Here is a 22,508-nt window from a genome sequence, read left to right as displayed (position 1 = left end):
TTTGTCAAATAAATTACATACATTATATGAACACAATTATGCATAACAAATACTTTCTCGTACATAAAGTTTTTTTAAATAATAATAACAACTGTTTACAACATATATTATTATAATACTCATAATGATGATTATTACAGATGTTTCTTTGCAATTTTATACTCTATATTGCATACTTTTGTTATAGTTATTACATACATTACATACATTTGATTACATATGATACATTACTTACATTTGTTTACATATAATACATACATTACACACTTTGGTTTACATGTGATACGTACATTATATGCACTTGGTTACATATGATACATCTTGGAGGAGAACTCATTTCTCTGCTTTCATCCTCGAAGCTTATATGCAAGCTTATCTGAGGATGACACCAGTTGGTTATTATTTATTGGTTTGTTTGCTGTGTTGGGAAGCTACGAAATCTATGATTGAGAAATTCGCGCGCGCGCACTCACTCACTCTCACACACACACACACACACGCACGCACACACTTTTTTATATAAGGTCGTGATTTTCTCTTTGTTCCCAAAAGATCAGTTTTGTCATTTTGTACTGTAGCGACATTAATCTATTTAATTTGTAGGGTGCACAGAAAGCATACGTTGTTATAGCGTATCTTAGTATATTTTGGATAGTGCTTTGTATATTAGTGTTTTTAGGCGTGTGGGAACTATGTTTTTTAACCTGTAGAGTTTGCCACTTATTGTTCGGAGTTTGTTGTGTTACGGTTTATGTGGCTATTCCAGTTCATATCTGCATCGATGTAAATTCCAAGGTATCGTATTGTTTCAACCTGAGTGATTGTAGTGGTTTTGCTGTTCTGTGTGTTTTTTATGTTGGAAAGTGGGTGTTGGATGGTTATATATTTGTTATCAACTGGTCGAGTCAGTGGATTTCTGAATATCATTAATTTTGTTTTATCTGAGTTTAGGTGTATGGAGTTTTTGGTGAGCTAGTCTATGAGCAGATTTATATCATGTTGCATATTTGTTTGAGCTATGCTTGCGTTATTGTGGATGGATATTATTGCTGTATCGTCTGCATATTGGAGTATCTTACCTTTGAGTTGTAGCTAATTAATATCGTGCGTGTAAATGTTCAATAGAGTTGGGGAGAGTACAGCTCCCTGTGGCACTCCACAGGTTACTGGTAGCTCTCTGCTTCGGTTTGACCCGATACGTGATATGCTTTCTATTTTGGAGGTAGTTTGTAAACCACCTGTGAAGAGGTCCGTCTATTCCAACATGCATCAGCTTTTCTAACAAGGTTTGATGTGTAAGTGTATCGAATGCTTTAGTTAGATCAAGAAAGACCACCATGGCAATTTTGTTTTTGTCTAAGGCGGTATTAATTACGTCTGTAAAGTCTTCCAAGAGAAATGTTGTTCCCTTATTTTTCTGAAAACCATATTGTGTTTTGGGGATAATATGAAAGATCTCAGTGTATGCTGTGAGTTTCTTCAGTATGATCCGCTCCATAATTTGATTGATAATTGGTAATGTTGCTATGGGTCTGTAATTGCTGATTAAATTTCTTTTTCCATGTTTGTATATGGGTGTGATTATAGCGGTCTTTAGCATACTTGGTATCTGTCCTGTTTTAAATATTTTATTTATTAATTTTAGTAGGATAGGACTTAAACTAGTTGCATGTTGCTTTATGTCTTTAGGTCTGATACCATCAATTCCTGGGCATTTGTTTGGTTTGATTTGATGTATTGCAGAGAGAAGTTCTGCTTCGTATATGGTTGGGAACCATAATGTCTGTTTTGATTGTGGTCCAAATGGAGGGTCTCATTTTGTGATTGGGGGAATATTTCTGTGCAGTTCTTGGATGGAGTCTGCAAAGTATTGGTTAAAGTCATTTGCTAGTTGTTGGATAGGTTTTGCGTCTTTCATGAAGCTGTGTTTTATGGTTTCGGAGGCAGTGGTGTTGGGAACAAAATCTAGCATCTCATTGATCAGATGCCAGGTTTGTTTCATGTTGTTTTGTGCAGAGGTTAGTTTGTCTCTGTAGTAGCTTCTTTTTGCATTTCTGATTTGTGTTAAGGCGATTCCTTGTTATCTTATATTCAGTTTTTAAAGCTGTGTTATTTGGATATCGCTTTAATTCTTTCCATAAAGCGTCCTTTCTCTGTATTTCTAGGATTAAGTTTTGTGTTATCCAAGTATTTTGGGTTGTTTTTGAACGAATTCTGACTTTCTTTGTAGCTTTCTTATATATTTCCTCCAGTGTGAGTTGTATAAGATATCTGCTGAATCTGATGTCAGGTGTTTTCCCAGTCTGTTTTTCTTATGTCGTGGTTGACTATTTCTTCGTCTATTATTGTTTTCTGTCGCTTTTCTTCTGTGGGACATTTTATGGATATTGTCTTGGTGTGCAGGTTTAGAGCGGTGAAGTAATGGTCTGCTACTTTGCACTTTATGACTGATGCATTGTAACTATTTGGTGGTGCTCGGACGTTTATATGATCTAGGCAGGAAGCAATGATAGTATTTCCGAATATTTCTTGTCTAGTACATGATGTTATTGTTGGTATTAGATTATACATGGATAGCGTGTCTAGGTATTGTACAGTGTTTTTCTGGTTTTCGTTTGCAATATTTATGTTTATGTCTCCAATTATCATCAGGTATTCGGTTGAGCATATTTCTTGGCTTGAAAGCCAGCAATTGAGTTCGTGCAAGAATTTTATCATGTTTAGGTTTGGTGGCCTGTAAATAGCATTTAGTATTATGGGATGCTGTCTATTGGTGGTATTAGTGATTTCGAGGCAAAGGGTTTCCGCATGCTCAAACTGATAGGCCGTTTCTTTTGCTATTAATTTTTGTTTGATAAATATTAATATTCCACCTCCTCTTTTTGTTTGGCTGAATGATCTATGTTGTTGGAAGCCTGGAATTTGGAAAGCAGTCGCTTCGTCATTAGTTATGGATACTTCTGTAAGAATTAATATGTCAATAATATCATTGTAATTCCTCAGATAAGCCTGTAATAATAACCAATGTTTTCGGATGCTTCTGATGTTAATATGCAAGATTGAGAGACCTCTCGCTTGTACTGCGTGTTGTTTCCATGCATCAAGCGATTCGAAAGTACAATTACTGATGTATTCGGGTGTGATTACATCTATCTGATGGTTCACATTCATTTTTGTTGTGTTGAGATCTTCTTATTGAACTAAGTTGGAGTCTTTTGTTTCACTGTGGCAACCTATCTATATCTTCCGAGCTTTTTATTTGTATAGACTTTGAAGTCTGTGACTTTCTCAAGAATATTTTGCCGTCTTTGATCCATAAAAATTGATACTTTTTTTCTGTTTTTTCTTTTCTTGCTTGGTTCAAAAGATTCTGATTGAATGGTGTTAAATACTCAGATAGAAAGATTGGCGTATTGTCTTGCGATGCATTTAAATCCTTGACTACTGGTTTTTTCAGTCTGCTGGCTTTTATGAAATTGTCTTTGTAGCCTTGCTTGTCAGACGAACTATGACTGGTGCGGGTCGTGGCGAGCCTTTAATAATAATAATAATAATAATATCCCGAGGCGAACAACGAAAATTTAAGGAAATGCTAATTACAGAAACCATACCACATGTGAACAGAATATATTAATACACGACCTATCTTGTGGGTATTACAACGCATTGGTCATTTTCCCAATAACTACTTGAATATAATCGGCTTGCCCTTTTATGTTAATATAAATTCGCTCCAATTTCCACCATAAATTACTTATGATTTTGTTTCCTCATTAGGAAACAGGCATTTTGACCTTAGGTGAATATTACGAAGTTATTAAATCATTTACAACTTAATTTACGAAGTGCACCCTTCGTATTACTGTCGATTTCGACAATACCCTATGGTTGGAAAGATCTAGTTTGGAATCCTGTCTAGGAAGTAAAGAACTGTCCTGTCTAAAGAAATGGGGGGGGGGAATCATAAATTCCCAACTCCTACACTCCCTCGAAGGCACACAGCTAATAAACGATCCCCCAGTGTGGATTCCGTCGCTGCCGATCAATGGATCTGTTCACATATATCAACCATCTCTGGACAAATGCCATGGAGAAAGTTGGTGAAACTCACTGGTCTGTACCAGGACTTCTGCAGTTGGATTTTCTTTCTTTGGATGTACCCATTGTGTGAGGGTGGATGGTTCCTTATCCTCTCACCATCCAACTAATGCCAAGGTTCTATCCTCACACCAACCCTCTTCCTATTATATATATCAATGACTTGCTTCAATTGACCTCCAACCGAATGCACAATTTTGCAGACGGCAGCACATTGCACTCCTCTCTTTCATTTGACAAACCCTACTCTACACAACTCACTTCAACCCACAGAACAGCAACCATCACTGCCCTTAATTCTGATCTCCATCCTCCAATGAGGTTCGGATAACCTCGTCAATTTCAATGCTAATAAAACCCAGTTCTGTCTTATCTTACATCCTTTCACTATACACCTGGAAACAAACAGAACAAAGTTTCTTTGCCTCCTCCTTCATCCCTGCTACGCATGCTGTACTGTGGAACAGTCTCTCCCCCCACCCCCCCGACGTATTTCTAAGTTTAAATCGATACAGAATAATACGATGCTCTCCAGTTACACATCACCTCTCTCGCTCCTGTTTTTATTTAGTTTTTAATTATTCTCTTTTATTTCTATCTTTTGAGAATTTCGATATTTTTAAGAAGCCATTAATGACAATAATTATCACCGTTATATTATTATTAGAAAATATTTATTTTAATTGTTTGAATTTGGTGTCGCAACCTCTTAACCTAATTTTAATTTTATAAACTATAATTTGAATTATTAGAATACTAAACTGTACATTCGTATAAGTATCTGACTTATTATCTACTTTTTTTCTATCATTAAAAGCGCTGACAATATACCTAATATAATCTCCTACCTGGTATACGCAAGCAGTATCTGTTGTCATGGTAACCTTCACATCACTCATACATTTGAATCGACTCAACAAACGAAATTGTTTTTTTTTGTATACAAACAATTCGTCATGAAAACAAAAAGACTTTTATTGGTTCTAAATAATGTTTTTATTTAACAATCAAAGAAGAAATGTTATGGGATTAAAATGCAGGTGTCTTTACACATCTATTCGTGCCAACTTTAAACGCATCAAATCAGTCGCACTGATGCATTTCTGTGTTTCTAAAACATGCCGAAAGGTTACCCTCCGAAGAAAAGAGAAGGTATATTTGTAATCCTTACGGCCAAGGTACTCTCCATCGTTCTCATCCCTCTTCAAAAAAAAAAAAAAAAAAAAAAAAAAAAAAAAAACACGAGTAACAGATGTTAAGACGAAGAGTCCGTTGCATATACAGGTTATCAAGGAGTACATCGGACAGTAAAAATAAATAAATAAATAAAACAACCTCCCCTTTTTATCGCTCCGTACAACTTCATTGCCCTATAACGCCTAGTTCGTCCTTGGCCGACATTCAACACCGTTACGGAGGTCCACCATCGGTATTGACAGGTGGTGTGTTATTTTGCTGCTAATAGATAATTTCTTACAGGGCTGCCACGCAGGAGGGGGCTAAAGGAGAAATAGGAAGGGGGGGGGGGTGTAGAACCGCGAACTCATAATTTAGTAGTGTGTGTGTGTGTGTGTGTGTGGCGAAATCGGTACAAGGATTTATTATGGGTCTAGATAGGTGGGTCCGATAATCGCTCGTGTTAGACAATAGTCAAAAGATAACAGCAGTCAGATTACAGGGAAGGTTAACCATGTAGTTTTTCTGCGTCTAAAACGAAATCAATTAAGGGATCCGCTCTGTACCCCCCCCCCATGTGTGTGTGGGTATTTAGTCCGAGTTGCGCCACCTACTGCTCAAATACCCGTACTTTATTATAAGGAAGGTGACGTAGTGTTTTCCCATATTAGAGGCATGGTGTAATCATTAGCACTTGATGTATGATCTCGGCCAATGCTATCCACAGCCGTATGACAAGCGCAATTATATTATAATATGTTAAGTGCACAAATGATTTAGAAGCGGAGATAACATCGATGATACACGCACCAGTCTGCCCGTAAAGGTTTAGGCTTAGAATTATAATACAGAAATTAATTGTTTATTGTGATTTTTTTTTTCTTGTTCAAATTTAATTCTGTTGTAAACAAATATGGATTATTTAAATAAAGCTCTTTGGTTTAATCCGGGTGGATTTTAATTTAACACTAACGTTTTTTTTTTTTTGTTTTTTGTAAAGAAAAAAAGGAGTGCTTTCTGTGGGTCTGAGAGGGGTTTAATATTTACGAAATATTAAATACGAAAGAGGATGTTGGTAATGGAGAAATCCATCAGCTTGGGAAAATGAATTTTTTTTTTTTTTTTTTTTTTTTTTTTTTGTAACTTCAATTTCCCATGTAAGCTTCTTATATTTAAGAAACAAATCAGTTTGCCGAGTACTGGAAATGTACGTCAAGAGGGATGTTTTTGCTTACGTAAGTATTTTCGATTGTTATCCAACCGTTCTTTGTAATGCTCGTGTCTCTTTTGCTTCGAAATACTCTGGCTAAATCGAGTCCCAAGTAGATTTGACTTCATGGACGTACAGTAACCTAATACGTAATAAGACGTCGCATTTTTAGGCCAAACACAATGATGCAAGCAACGGTCACGTCTTTATCAATTCCCCCATACAATGAAAACTTCTCCGAGTACAATCGTGAACTTTTTAAGACTTCAAGGTCCAGATGGCGAGTTTATACGATGGAATACCATGAAAGAAGGGAATGGAAACAGTAGAAGACTTTGTTCTTGTCTCACTATTTACACGGCCACTTCAAATTTTCGGATTAGCTGCAGTGACGTCATCTTTTTGTTGTAAAGCATCCCCCTCTTCTAAGAATGATGGGTGACACTTTTTTTTTTGGAGGGGGGGGGGGGAGGGATATCTAATCGTCCACAATTCGGAGATCACAATTTGCACTTTTTTGTGTGTGTGCTTGCCTTGGGCTTCTAGATATTCGGAGCCGTTTAACCAGTACTTATCAATAGTGAACACTTTTTTTAAAGTTCCCAAACTAGTTTTGCATCTCGTAAAGTAGCCAAGATTTCTTGTTTATGGATTTAAATCCCATGATCAGGTTAGAATATTGTGATTAAGTGGATCTCTCTCTCTTTCCATTATTTTTAGCTTCATTATCTTATATGGCGTCATACACAAAATAAAATCGGTCTTGAAGTTCATTCGGGATGCCAGAATATTGTTACAAAATAAAGTAAATCAATATAACATAGTATCGTCAAGTGCTTGTAGCATTGTCGCTTAAGTTGATGAATTATTCAATAATATTAATGAGCTTGAGATAAATATCGATAGAACGTGCAGTGTATGCCTCCGTACATTAATAGCGGTATGTTCGATTTGAAATGTCTTGTGAAACCATCCACTATGAAGATGTGGTTTAAGATTTACCATACATTTCAGAAAACTATCGTCAATTTTATAAATAAATAAATAAGTTTTAAAATGTTTACGCCACCGAAGTAAACAACGACATTGTGTACAACATTTATTTATTCACACTTCTCAACCCAGCACTCACTTGATATCCCGAGGGAGCTGAGGTTGTACAATATCACACAACTCGCAGCAAAATTGGAAGAAACTCCAAGAAACCCCTGCCTTCCAAAAATCAGTTTAATAGATATGCATCTGGCGCCTCCGTAGCTCAGTTAATACAGACGAAACCCTTTGGTCGGAAAGACCTGGGTTGGATTTCCGGCAGTGAGGAACCTTTATCTGGTCTTTTTCGACTAAAGGTGAGTTAACCGGTCTCATACGGAAGTAAAGGAGGGGGGTTCACCCAGAAACTCGGGTTTTTCATTCTTCAAAACAGGCAACCCGATCTCGTGAACTCACACGGATACTGTCAAAAACTGCGGCAAAGAAGGCAACTAAAAACCATTTTGCTCATAATCCTCTCCCTAGTATGTTAGCATGTAGCTATCCCCCCACTAGCCATATGGCTTAGGGAATAGGAATAGATAGATATCCATCTATCCCCAACAAGATTTTTGGAAGACAACAAAGTACGTGCCACTTACTCTACCTTTGTCACGAGTTGCCTGGTGGTGTACTACTCCTCACACACACTAAACAAAAATTGCACCAATGACGCATCCTTATATAATAAAGTTAAAAACCAAAATAAAATTTAAAAAAGTCACTGTAGAGTGATAAATATCTCCTCCTCCCCAACAGATACCATACTGCAAATGCAAGAAAAACAAGTCGTTTATTTTAATTGCCTAAGACAGCATGCTTGATGGATTCGCTAATGTTGATGCCAAACACCCATGGAAAGAATGATTCGGTTGTCTGATGAAGACCACCAATAGTTACTAATTTAGTACTTCATCCCACCTTTGAGGAAATGAAAGAATTGACACTGGAAGTTCATTAACTCTAACCTCCCCCCCCCCAAAAAAATCACTATAAAATTGCCGTCCTAGACCTTCCCCTAATCATGCCAATGGACTTCTTTCCAGACCATAAACGAACAAATGGGTAGAAATTACAGTTTCTGTAATAAACTGCCAATTTTGATTCCAGTTACAAAGACGGTTAGTTCAAAGCTCGAACTCAACCCACGGGAATCACGTGATTCCATAGCTCGACTTTCCAATTAACAACCTATCAATTGCCTCACGTCTTTGTTAGGAAATTCAGCCCCCGAAGAAGACACTGCGTCTGCTCAAAGAACTATTGTTGCCAGCTGTCTTCCTTTAAAGGAAGCTACGCTGTTTCCCCCCCCCCCCCCAAGCGAGGGATCCTGTGCCAGATCCCATCATTTACGATTGCATCACTGCCGTATTATGTAATGGTTCCTAATTAGATTGAGTGTTTCAGGGAAATGAGAAATCTGGGAAGGACGCCCTATCAGTCAACAAGCTACCGTGTAACGAAACCAGTTTTTCCTTTCCCCCCCTCCCCTTTAGGGTGGGGAAGGTAAAAAGAGGGGACTAATATTAGAGGAGGATAGGTAATCATGTGATCAATCATTTCACAAGACACACGATCAGAATTATTGCTCTATTTCTCTCACAGCAGCCCTGCAACTTGTTCCCTCCCCCCCACTGATAAGTCCCCGCCAATTAACAACACCTACTTTAACAGCTTTTACAGATCAATCGAAGTCTCGCCTTCCAGTCTTTTTATATGGGTTCAGGTAATGCTTTAGCCAAAGAGGAAGTTAAACTGGGTAAACAAAGAGATCACGTGACCAGAATACCGCTACTGTAAAGGATATCGAAGACTTACTCGCCAGGTTTTGCATAGGAAGGGACGTTTTTAATCAATTGATGAAAGTGACGTTAATTTCTCATAATTCACTTCTCCGCTACCATCTTAGCATCCATAAATGGACCATCTTTATGTGATATAATCACGGATTACTTTCGCTGATCGCTGTCTTTATCGGCATTCGCTTCCTGGTTGAACTGTGATACGTAACCAGGAAACTATAATTATTCCATTTACAGCACTCTTCATTTTTTTTTTAATAATCATATTCCCAGCATTTTTTTCTCCGATCTCAAGAACAGGATCTTATGATTATTTTAAAAAAAAAAAAAAAAATGAACGATTGCGTTTAGTGGATAGCGAATAAAAGAAGTAAGATATCATTATTGTAACCAATCAACTCCAAGTGACATTGAATCGTACTATAAAAAGAGTCGTTTGACCAGCTAAAATACTTTATCTTTTGAAGGGTACCAATAAAAATTATTAATGAATACAAAATCCTTCAATGAATGAGTTGGTTTCGCTATCCTCAAACATGTAGTGACAGTGAAATCAATCAACGTAATAATTGTGCCAAGCTGTAAGGTTTTTTTTTTTTTTTTTTTTTTCAAGGCTATGTAGACGTTGCTCTAATTGGTTACAAACCCCTGTAGAGTCGTCTTTCTTATCTATTGGACAGAGAAAAATCAAACGCTGAATTCCTAATTTAAAGGTACACCGATAACCCAAATTATAAACGGACGCTAAACAAATTATAAACAACACCCATTACCTTATTACACATTATCTAGTTAAGTGGTGCCCCCCCACGTCCCCCCCCCCCTTTTGTGTATTTTCCTCCCTGTTCCTTGTCTACTCAATCCTTCCTTATCAAAAACAGCGTGAACTGAACCATCAATCCTAAATCTTGGCGACTCTGTTGCTAATAGCAACCCGGTTACCATAGGAACGTACTGCGGAGTTTTTTTTTTTTTTTTTTTGTTATCTTGGGATCGCGCTTGTATCTCTACTGTCTACGACGCTATTGCGCATGTTCGGTTTTTCTCAAGGCTTACCATCCCCCCTTTCCATCGAGTACTTCCCTTTTTACCCCCCCATCCCCTTCCCCCGCCTTACTTAAAATTAGAGTGAATGTTACGCAGATATCATTAGATTAAGAAAATGTGCAAGGCCGAACAGCTTGTTAAATATTAATTCTTGAGATTAATTCTTTCAAATGATGTCATTTGTAGGGAGGAGAGATTCCTCGCACTCAAAGTGGCGAGTACAATTGCATGTTTGGAGGATAGAAAGCACTTAGTAAGAAAGATTTGTGAAGTGTGTTTTCAGAATTATGAAGATCCCTTCATGGAACCTTAGCGAAATATTAAATACTTCGTTTTCAGTTTACCTGCACGTATGACGTGGAGGTAACGATCAGATACGATCTGCAATGAACTCGATCCTGATCAGGAAACAACTCATGGTGTCGTAATAAACTTTTCTAGAATTGGGAATACTTCAACTCGCATCATACCATGGCGATTCGTCACCATGGAAACAGAGGAGGCTATAAACTTTCCAGAGATACTTATGGCATCATTGCTCGAAGAATATTCGCGTTGCAGTAACAAAGGTCACGACAGGGACTCCAAGACGCTAACGATTCACGGACTTCACTCACTACAAGAACCATTAGGACCGAAATTCTACTGGCTGGAAATGGAGTTGTAAGGGGAATGTTATTAACCCGTTAATTTTATTTCACAGAGATATTGGAGCATAAAATCTACTTGATTCAGTTAGTAAAAACTGAAGCAAGCTGAAATTTAAAAGCGGCTACTTGGCTGACATTATGGTTTTAATTGTTGAGAAAATAAATTCCCGTGTGAAATTAAAACACGATATCATATCAGTAACAACAGTGACAAAATAACGATTTAAAACAATAAATGAATTGTTTCTAAATTCCAATCCATGTCCTTTTTTTTTTAGCTCGGATGTATTTTTTGATTTGTAACAAGATGTGACGTCACTAGAGTCTAGGAAGTTAGTATTGTCCTCTATTACCAAGGAGACGATTGCCTCTCCACCTGCGCGAATGAACACACACACACACACACACACACACACACATACAATTTCTATTTGAATCTTCCTAGTTATATAAAAGTATTACATAAGACTGGTTCGAATTTCTGAAAAAAAAATAAAAATACTACAGTATAATGAATCTTGTCATTGATTTACAAATAGAACTGTGTCGGGGAGAGAGATTTGTATTTATTGCTATTGGTCGCAAGCCAGAAATAATTTGGCAGTCTCTATGAAATGTAATTGTTGACCTAAGTCTTAAATCTTAACCCCTAAAAGCGAATACTTCCTGGACTTTCCGTTTAATTGCGTTTTTTTGTATCGACAATATTTCGTAATGGAGTTCTTTATTGGTTAAAGATTATTTTATTATTGTTATTAGTTTCTTTTATTTATTTATTTATTTTTTTTTGCCCGGCATGCAATGCGTTTGTAGGGAATCTAACATTGGCAACTTTCGGATGGTTTTTATAGTCAGGAGATAGTTAGCATCGTATGTTGACGGCGGCGTCGATTGATGATGATCGATCTTGCCCACTTGGGTAACTCTTAAATAGGGCCGTTGATTTCTGGTCACGTCCCCTTAGCAACTTGTTGCACCAGTCACACTTGCCGTGTAATATTAAGACGTATTTACGACACAATCCCTCGATTCTTTGAACGGTGGCAAGCCCTTTTATTCCTTGTATAGAATTTCTAAGAAAAATAAATAAATTCTGGAGAATGTGAAAAACATTGCTTCCCTGCTTTTTTTTTTTAAAGTCATTTTCACGTCTTAATGGTCTCAATGTAGGATATTATTAATCTATTAGCATAATACGAGAAATGTGTACACTGCCCAGGCAAAATAAACACACAGGCTCACATTAAACATCGCTGGAGGCAGAAAGATGTGTTAGATTATTTTCAAATGACAAAATAGGCTTAGAAATAAACGATAAAAATGTATCTTAATTTTAATCGTAACATTTTGTATCCAAACGATATTAATATGTTACAAATATCAATAAATAAACAATTAAAAAAACGACTCGAAATTCAATTGTTGTGAAGCTCACTTACATAATTGGTCTTTTAATAAATTCCATTATTTGTATATAATAAACATGTCCGCTGTGTGGCGCTACAGTTCTTGAGATTACGTCAGAAGATAAAATTAACACGTGTTGCTTTTTTCACTGGAGACCAATGAATTTCTTGCCAAGTAATTAGACTACAAATCGGCTTCTAAACCTTAACGTTAGGGGACGTAACCGACCGAAAGAACAATTTATTAACCTTAGAAGGTTGAACGTGTCATGTGCGAAAGGAGAAACAGACTGTATTTTGATAAATACCACATTTAACGGCAGCCATGACTGAAAGGTCAAAGTGTCTGGCGAAGGCTGATAACCTAAACTCATGTGATCTGCCAGATATGTTCGTAACTCGAGAAAAGTAATGCGAAGAAAAAATAATAAAAATGGGGGTAGGCCGGTTATCGGGCGTGCCTTTGTCCTTGTCTAAGTGAGAAAATGTAACTCCCCCCTTAGCTTTGGGCTTTGACCATGAAATAACGATCTGTGGTGCCAAGTAATGCATTTGGCCACTCCTGTTTGTTCCAGATTTTTGCTTTGTAACCGAAGCCCCAAATGTCCGTTCGTTGCTTTCTCACAAGAGTAAATACAGAAAACGATCCATGAAGAGTTAACGTTGTCCGTACGCTCTGTTTTGATTCGATACAGAACTTGGATTGGCATTCACATTACACTCGTTTCGAAAAGATGGTTAATTAGTGACGCTAATGTGAGTGATGCTTGACCACGTCTTTAAACTGCGACTTGGGTTCGTGTGAAGGTGTTTGGCTATCGAAAAGAAGGCTTGTTAGGAATAATTGTTTTTGTCCAAGCGTAAGCAAATACCTGGATAGTGCAACACGTAACCCATTTGGTAGTGCAACACTGAGGCAACTCATAGTAAAGGTGGAGCAAGATCCGATCACTATTCTTGGTATTTCCCCATAATGCGAACTTAGCTCCTAGGAGCTGTATTACTGTTCTACATTATGAGAGCAGGTCAGTACCCAGACCGGTTTCGACCTTTATTGAGGTCTCATCAGTGATGATACATTGTTTATTTGTTTTTATTAACATTAATTGTTGTTTTGATTAGCATAAGAAATTTAAGAATCAATGCGAGAATCGCTTAGCTTACTTGTTCAAACAAATATTTGGAATCGTGTATTCTATTAAGGAAAATGAGAGCAAAAATGTCATTTGATACAATAACAAGTTTATAAAAAAAATGGGAAATTATGACAGCAAAAAGAAAGAGAGGATATGAAGGCAGAGAAAAAGAACATAGAAAGACGAAGGTTTCGAGAAAAGACAGAGAAACAAGAAGCTTAAAGGGAGGAAAAAGAAAGAATGAAAAAAATAGGATTGAGTGTGAGAGGTTGATGGAAAAAGAAGAAATAAAGGAGGGAGAAAGATTGCGATAGAAGGATGATGTACGGATTTGATGAAGACCCCGTTGAAGTGGATGGAATGAGGATTTGTTTGCACGCTGAGGTGTGTTTCTATTTGCGGTGTATTGGCGGAAAGAAAATCGCCGAAATGCTATCATCGGTGTGAAGTAGCAACTCCTTGGCACATTCAAGAACTGCCAGGGATGCAAGTAAGATACGCAACTTGACTCCACAAGTCACCTTTAAGACGTGCAGAGAAAAACTGGATCAGAAGACAGTGGCCGTTGAAGACGTGTGGATCATGAAGATCAGGCCGTTGAAGACATGGAAATCCAAAAGGGTTTTCTGGTGAACAAAAGCCCCCCCCGCCCCCCACTCCCTTTAAAAGTCTCTTCAGTTGTGTAAGAACGATGGATAAGAGGAAAATAAAGGCAAAGTTGTCCGGTAAAAAAAGTTCAGTAGTTGGACAAGGCATAATTGAACTATAAAGAACACATCGTTTGCCTGTTCATATTTTTTTTTTTTAAAGGTGTTTCTTACGGAGATTTTATCAATAACCAAATATTGACTACTTAAATATGAAGAAATCTATAAAAAACATACACACGTTTTTATTTTTCATATTCTCAAATTCCCGGATTCGGTTTCTTTCCCAAATTTCGAAAAATATTACACTGCTTCCCCCTAGCAAATATATTGGGTGCAATTCCAAGGGGAGTCGAACCTAGAAAGTGCATTCCATAATCAGAAATCGTGCAATACAATAAAGAATGTTATCAGTGAGGACAGGCTTGCGAAACAATCTCGCTTGTTTTAAACCTTTCACATAAAAACAGCCATTTCTTGTCCAGATGTGACTCATCAGTGAATTTGCATTTGAATATTAAAAAAAAAAAAAAAAAAAAAGGCTGCTGCCTTCACTCGGGGCTTATTAGCAGCAGAGGCCCTTTCGATCTGTTGCCAAGTGTTCGCAGTTGGTAACTCCTACGGTTCGTAGCGTCGAGTTTTACTGGAAATCCACACAGCAGTGTGTGGCAAATAGATAGTGCTACCGGGTATCGCAAATCACGCGCATTAGCCCCCACCCCTTACTGTATTCTGCAGTCGGTAGCAAGCCCGTGAAAATGGATCAGTTACGGGATCCGTCACCTGCCCCCGTAGCCCTCAGACCGTGTAAGGTATCAGTGAAAGAAAGGGAGAGAGTTCAGCGCGCGACTTGGCACTCACACATGCAAGTGCCGTAATTTACGACATACCGGAGCGAGCCACTCACGTACGAATGTGAATTGTTGGTCAGGTGTCTCCGTGTTGAGGGTTGTTTATGGCTTTTCTGCTGTCACGTTAGACGGGGGGGGGGGGAGAGAGAGAAAAAGAATTCCAAATGAGAGACAACAAGAAGAAAAAGTTAAGAAAACGTGGTTTTGTTAACGACGTGATAACATCTTAAGAATCGTGTTGTCCGAGGTAATAACGACAAGGCCGTATTTGTTGCACTTGCTTTTACAAATGCTGTTCATAATTAGTAAACATGATTAATTGTTTTTCCATTCTGGGAAAAAAAAAAAATTGGGCGTGCGTTTATTCCATGCAACGATTCTGTTGGTCGAATACTAGCCGGTGTGTTAACAGAAGCGGAATAAATTCAAGGGTCGATGGAAAAGGTGCTTAAGATTACACGTTTTCTTGTGGTCATAGACGTCAAATAGGAATAAATTGGCTAAAATTGAAAAAAGAAAAAAAAATGTTAGAGAGGTCTCTTATTGACCTTTGACCCAAGTAATATCGGAGGCATAACGATGTTGATCCCGCGCATCTGATGACGTCACCACAGGAGCTTACATTCAAGTGGAAGAAACGAAATGAGTGATGATGTTTTTGACATCATCTCCTGGGACCACAAGCACCTGCCTCGAGTTAATTAAAATATTCTAAGGGGAAGTTTTTAACCCTGCAAATGAAAACCAAACAACTTTTACCTAACTAGAGTTTCGTATAAAAGACCTATCTGACATCGGCTTCTTCTTCTTAAGGGGTGGTCCTTCATCTCCTGGAAGGGAGTGTCCGACATGGTATTTAGTACTTAGTAAGGAAAATAAAAGTCTTTTTATGACACATTCTCCATCATGACCTGACCTGTATTGTCTAAGTGGGAGAGGGGGAAGTAACGAGCTCGTTTCACACCCTCTTCGATCGTGATACGGCTATAAACCCCCCCCCCCCCCCCTCTAAGACTCAAACACTTATGGAGTGATTTAATAAGCTGACGTCGTATTATGTTCTGTTTTTAAGAACAAATTGCTTGGAGCACTTACCATGCGCTAGATAAGATCTATTTAATGGGTGGCCGGGTTGGACGTGAAGTTTTGCCACCACACCACTATCTCCTCATCCCTCTATACCCTTCTTCTTCCCCTTCTCTCCATGTATTGCTTCTTCCGACGATGCAGGGTCGTTAAGACGCAAAAAAGATTGTTTGTAACCGTGCCCACCGACAATACCTGTGTTAGAGTGGTAAGCATCGACGCCCCTCTCTTGTTCCTCGTATCCACTTTATTCAGAATAAATAGGAGGAGATTCTTAAATTATAAAAGACGTCTCTAGATTTGACTTTTTTGGCTTGTAGTCGGATTTATGTTTACGTTCAGTTTTATTTGGTCAATACGTATTGAAGTAGCTCTCGATGGAGCTACGTACGTGAACCTGTAATGATCCATCTACCAATTGAAGGACATCTCTCCACTGATAACTAAATGCCATCACATTCATGCATTATTATGTGTGCGAAGCATCCTTTAATTGCTTAAATATTTCTATGTGATTAATGATGTACCCAAAAGTCACTAATATTTCGATGATTAATGTGAGCACTGACCTTGAGATAACCTTAAGATAGTCTGTAGATCGTCCGTGATTTAGGTATAGTTAAATAATGCAAACCATTATGAGTAAAAAAAAAAAAAAATATGCGCATATTGATTCCATTTCATATCGGGTCCATATCATTGGTAAATGGATTCTTCTTTGAAATCCATCCCTGATTGTGCCCAATTTAGAACAACTCCAAGATCAAGTTTTGTCTTCCTGTATTTCTTTCTTCATTTTTTATTTTTTTTTCCCCGCCGCCATCTTGTCTCTTATCATTGTAATGTTCAAATTGACAATTTGAAGCACGTATTTTTGTATCCTTTAGCTATCTTCTGAGGTGTGAACCCATCATTATTTCCGTATTATTATCTACATTTTAATGTGATTTTTTTTTTTTTTTTTTTTTTTAGCTGAGGTCATATTCATTCTCTACATTTGTTGTTCAATAGAAAAAAAAACAAAAAAAAAAACAGATTTGCATTGAGATATCAAACTCCATAAAAGCTCATTCTTATGTACATTTTTATTAGGAGAAAACGATGGTTACAGTGATGTATTTTTCTTTTTAGCGAACTTGAAGAAATGAGCCTAGAAAACGCTCCTGTGGAGAAAATAATAATTAATTCCTTGGAACATGAAGAACGAATGGTAAGAAGGCTTAAATGGTTGGTTTTTAACTTGAAATGATGAAAAAAATATCACTGAGAATTCAAATATTATGGATTTAATATATGAAATGGTAAGAAGGCTTAAATCAGTGTTTCCTAACGTTTTGATGCCTCCACCCCCCCCCCTCCTCTAGCATAATAGTCAGCCAAGTTCTGAAAAAGTATAATATAAATAGATACTTCAAATAAAAAAGGTAAAACTGTTTTTAATTTGACTTTCTTCAATGAATATAAATTTTATATTACACTTTGTATATTATTAAACATAAATCGAACTGAACTCGGGAAAATAAAATAAAAGTCAATGCGATCCTTGAGCTTGATGTCTTCTGCAAAGAGTTTTTATTTGAGGTACTAATTTAGTCATTTTCAATCTCAGATCCCCCCCCAAAAAATATTCAAATTGCCCCCCTGCGGGGCGTATGCCCCACGTTGGGAAACACTGGCTTAAATTGTTGGTTTTTAACTTGAAATGAAGACAAAATATCACTGAAGAATTTATGGATTTAACAACCATCATTGCACATACGAATAATGTGCAATAAAATTGACAATTGACATTTATGTCTTTAGGGGTGAAGCAGGATGCTTTTCATATTACCCGGTATCTGTTGTGGTTACAGTGAGGGTAAAATTTACGAGCAGTTTGCTCGCCCTGAATGGGTATGGAGATTATGCATCGTTATAGGAGGCTAATATAGCTTTTGGTCTTCTATATTTGAATATGTCCGTTGGATCGTATGCTGCAGCTTGCTGAACCAAATTGTTGGGATGTGTGGACGTCTTTAGGAAAAACTTGGTTGCTAAGGATTGTAGAAAAGAGAAAATATAAGGAATATTTGTGTCTCTGTGGAGTTGGCTGTTTCAAACATACCACGGGGCGTTCAGAATCATTCTCAAGCACTTGTTCTGCACTCGCTGTATTTTGATAATGTTAGCATTAGAGGTGTGGCTCCAGGCCGGAGAGACATAGGTGATAATAGGACGAATCGTCATCTGGTATAGTTGCAATTTGATTCTGTTGCCGAGCTTGCTATTTCTATTAATTAGCGGATAGATCTGAGCTATGGCTTTAGATGCCTTTATGCACGCAGATTTGATGTGTTCGTTGAAAGATAGCTTTTTGTCGAGAATTACACCCAGGTAATTTGTTTCTGTCTGCCAGGGAATTTTAGTATTGAATAGTAATACATCTCCTGCAGGAGACATTGGCCTTTTTGAGAAGAGAACCGCTGAGCTTTTCAGGGGGTTGACTTCCAATCTCCACTTGGAGAACCAACCCTCCAGCTTTAGAAGGTTTTCTTGAAGCTTTCTGGTAACGAAGTGGGGTCTGAGAGATCTGGCTAGTATTGCCGTATCGTACTGGGTCAAAATGGAATTCATCGGATTGTGTGGGATGTCTGACATGTATACAGAAAACAGCAATGGAGCCAGTAGAGATCCCTGCGGCACTCCAGCAAAGATGTGGCGCTGGGAGGATGTAGAGCCGTTGATTTTTACTTGCATTGATCTATTCTGAAGATATGAATGGATTAAATGAACCATTTTTAGTGAGATACCGGCTGAGAGAAGTTTGTGCAGGAGTCCAAAATGCCAGATTTTGTCAAATGCTTTGGATAGGTCTAGGAATACAGCTCCTGTGCACTGGCGCCAGTAGTAGCTGGTGGTGATATATTCGACAATTCTGTGGATTTGATGGGTAGTACTATGGTGTTGTCGAAAACCAAACTGTTCTTTAGGGAGGATGTTTAGGTGATTTACTGAGGTTTGGAGTCGTGAGAGGATGACCTTCTCTGCAACCTTACCCAGATTGGAGATGAGACTGATTGGACGATAATTCTGCGGTAAGTGTGGGTCTTTGTCTGGCTTATGTATAGGAATCACATCAGCCAGTTTCCAGGTGGAAGGAAAATAATGAAGTCTTAAGATTGCATTTATTATACTGGTCTGGTGCACTACAGCTTTTCGAGGCAGCAGCTTGATCACCCTGTTTGAGATACCGTCTGGTCCATAAGCTTTATTGTTCTTAAGTTTTTTAATAATATCATATAATTCAACAGGTGATGCGGGTGTAATATGGTCAGCGCTGGTATCCGGGAGGTTTAGTGCATGCCTGACCTGTCTGTGGATTTTGTACAGATGATTGAAATCTAAGTTGTTATAAGAAGGTTTGCACTGATCCTCAAGATTTTTTAGTATGGCTTCTACCTTATCTGCATCTCTGTGGACTAGGCCCTGGTTTGAGATTATAGGGGGGATCTGTTTTTATATTTGATGTTTCTCAAATATAACCCCCCCCCCAGTCAATAGCCCCCAGACAGAGTGATCAATAGGTGTGATAGAGGCTAACTTTTTATCCCAAACTTGGTTTTTATGTGTTTTAGGTGCATCTCTTACTGCTCCATTCAATCTATTTAGCACTGTCTTATCCTGAGGCGCGCGAGTGTTATGAAATCTCTTCCTAGCTCTGCTCTTCTCTCTGATCAGGCCCATAATGTCCTCAGGCAAACGATCAGGCTTGGGAACAGGTTTCTGGAAGGTTGCAACCATTATAGCGGACTTAATCTGTTGGGTGAGGCTAGTCACTGCAGATTCCACATCTTCTGTTGTGCATATGTGAGGGACGGGTCCAATTTGATCCCTAAGTGCTTTAGACAATCTCTCCCACGATATGCCTGAATGAGAGGGAGGAGACAGGCATTCTTGTTCTCCCAATTGCAGTAGAATTGGGTTGTGATCCGATGACAGCTCGTTTAGTGATATAAGGCTGTACTGTAGTTTAATGTCTCGCAGGATGGCTATATCCAGTATGTCAGCAGTGCCAGACGCACTGAGATGAGTTGGTTCGGTAGGTCCAGCCACAACAGCATAGTTTGATCCGGTGTAGCTGGAAAGGATGTGATCATTTTTATTGATAGATTTACTGTTCCAAGCAGGATGTTTTGCATTGAGGTCTCCAGCAATGATGACCGGTCCTTTTACTCCAAGGATGGCATCCAGATCTGAAGTCAATAATGTCTTTAGTGGAGGGTTGTATGCAGGAAAAAAATTAAGGTTTCCAATTGAGCTTGTGAGGATATTAATTCCTGTGATTTCGAGGTTGGTGGTAGTAGGGTTGGTTATTGAATGATGATTGATATAGTTTTTGATAAGGGTAGCTGTACCTCCACCTCTATACCCAGGTCTGTTGTTTCTGTAAATCTGATATCCTCTGATTTTTAGGTTGTCAGCAGGCCTCAGGTGAGTTTCATTAATTAGCAATATATCTGGGTTAAATCTATTATTGAATTCCTGGATTTCTAACAGTTTATTTTTGATACCGTTGGCATTCCAACCGATAATCCTAAGAGAGGTTGGGGCGATTTTTTTCCTATGCATCAGAGAGTGCTGACAATATGGATTCGGTTTGCTGTAAGAATCTTTTTGTGACAATTAAGGATGGATTTGAGTTGCTGAAATCCTGCAGCATGTTTGCAAGAGAAGAGGTGATAATAGCTGATAGATTTGAATGTGGATTATTCAGGTTCTGGGATTGTACTATCTGTTTGGAGCGGGCCACATCAGCATATGTTCTCTCTTGATGTTGAAGATTCGTTTTCTTAAGGGGCTCAGTTAATGATGGGCGAGCACCTGTTGTCGTAATCTCACTCTTGGAGGACTGAGGAGCCTGAGCTTCAGGAACTCTCGCAATAGATGACGAGGTAGATTGATGATTTGGATCATTCCCTCTGTTTTTGGGGTGATGTATACACCCTCTATCATTAGTAGGGTGAGAACCCCCACAATTACCGCACTTAGCGGGGGGGGAATTTGGCTTGGCGCAGGTGTTTGTGGGGTGATTCTCGCCACATTTTAGGCATTTGAACTGAGCTTTGCATAGCTTCTGGGCATGGCCAAATTTTTGGCATTGGTGGCACTGCCCAGAAGATGCTTTCTTTCTCTATGGTTCTGGGGTGATTTTGAGTCCACAGATTGATTTTAAATTATTATAGATGTCTTTGTAAATGTTGTGAATCTCAACCAAGACCAAAGGCATAGGTGTCTTATTTGATCTAAACATTCTAGTGCCCTTTATGGGAGGTAGTTCCTGTAAGTTAAGGTCAGTAACTATTTCATCCGTGTCAATATCCTCGGAGACTCCTCGTAGGACTACTTTCAGATTTTTTTCGGATCAAGTGAAAATGTGTGATATTGAGTTCTTCTTGCGTCCAGTTCCTTTGTAAGATTTCTATAATCAGCACCGTGGTGGGCTGAATTCTTATACCTTCGTCTACATTTTGGGTAGATGTATAACTTATTTGTAAGCTAGCCATGATGGTTCTAAGTATTGTCCATCTCTGCTTTTCCCTTAGGATAATCGGTGGCACCTTTTCATTGGGGGAGGCAGAGGGATCTGTAATGGGAACATCCTCGTCCATACCAACATCAATTGTTGGCTGAGTAGCGAAAGTTTTTCGCTTCTTACGAGCGTGGATTTCTCCTTGATCAGAAGTAGAGACAACTAGATTGAGTTTTTCCTCTTTTTGAGGAGAGTTTTCATTTTCCTCAACGTCGACTTCAGGTGAGGAATACAAGTTTAAATAGCTGGGCCAATCCCGTTCAAACTTTTTGAGAAGTTTTTTAATAAAAGTGAGTGCTAGCTTTTTATCGAGTGACTCGATAATGATGTCGGGGTCAATCATGCTAGTAGGCCATATCAGCTTGAACTTCTTTTGGAGTTTATCAATAAGTCCAAGAGCTGGCTCTTTATCGAGCAAATCAGTAAATACGTCTAGGTCAGGTACGCTCATATCGTTTTAACTGCATATGAGCGTTAATAAAATCCCGCAGGTCTAAAAGACCTGCCAGCAGAAATTTTTGTAGAATATCCCGCAGCCGCAAAGGACTGCCAGCAATACCAAGCGTAGGCTAAAGAAAGTGACAGCAAATAAATTGCATCTAAACAAAGTCTTGCTTTGATATTTCACAAAATGCAGAACGCGATTCAAAATTGCAAAACGATGCACTAACTAACAACACAATGACTCAATTCATGACTAGAATTAAACCAGAAATAAAATTACATATAAATGTTGTTAATTGTAATATTTTAATATAAAATTCTTAAAGGTGTGTACTGTAATTTTAAAATTTTATA

The 22,508-nt window shown here is 38.2% G+C and overlaps 1 protein-coding gene across 1 annotated transcript in view; it reads left to right on the top strand.

The window, feature by feature from the left end:
- The window catches only part of LOC150100687 (uncharacterized), a 185,840-nt gene that overhangs the window by 43,490 nt on the left and 119,842 nt on the right, over positions 1 to 22,508 (top strand). Inside the window, exon 3 of the mRNA XM_090401119.1 lies at positions 17,273 to 17,351. Within this exon, the coding sequence (XP_090257245.1) occupies positions 17,273 to 17,351 (79 nt within the window). The remainder of the gene's footprint in view (positions 1 to 17,272; positions 17,352 to 22,508) is intronic.

Source organism: Typopeltis vanoorti, chromosome 12, assembly GCF_054136105.1.
Source record: "Typopeltis vanoorti isolate ZY-2024b chromosome 12, IOZ_Tvanoo_1.0, whole genome shotgun sequence".
Taxonomy (NCBI): domain Eukaryota; kingdom Metazoa; phylum Arthropoda; class Arachnida; order Uropygi; family Thelyphonidae; genus Typopeltis; species Typopeltis vanoorti.
This window is presented reverse-complemented; position numbering and strand designations above follow the sequence as displayed.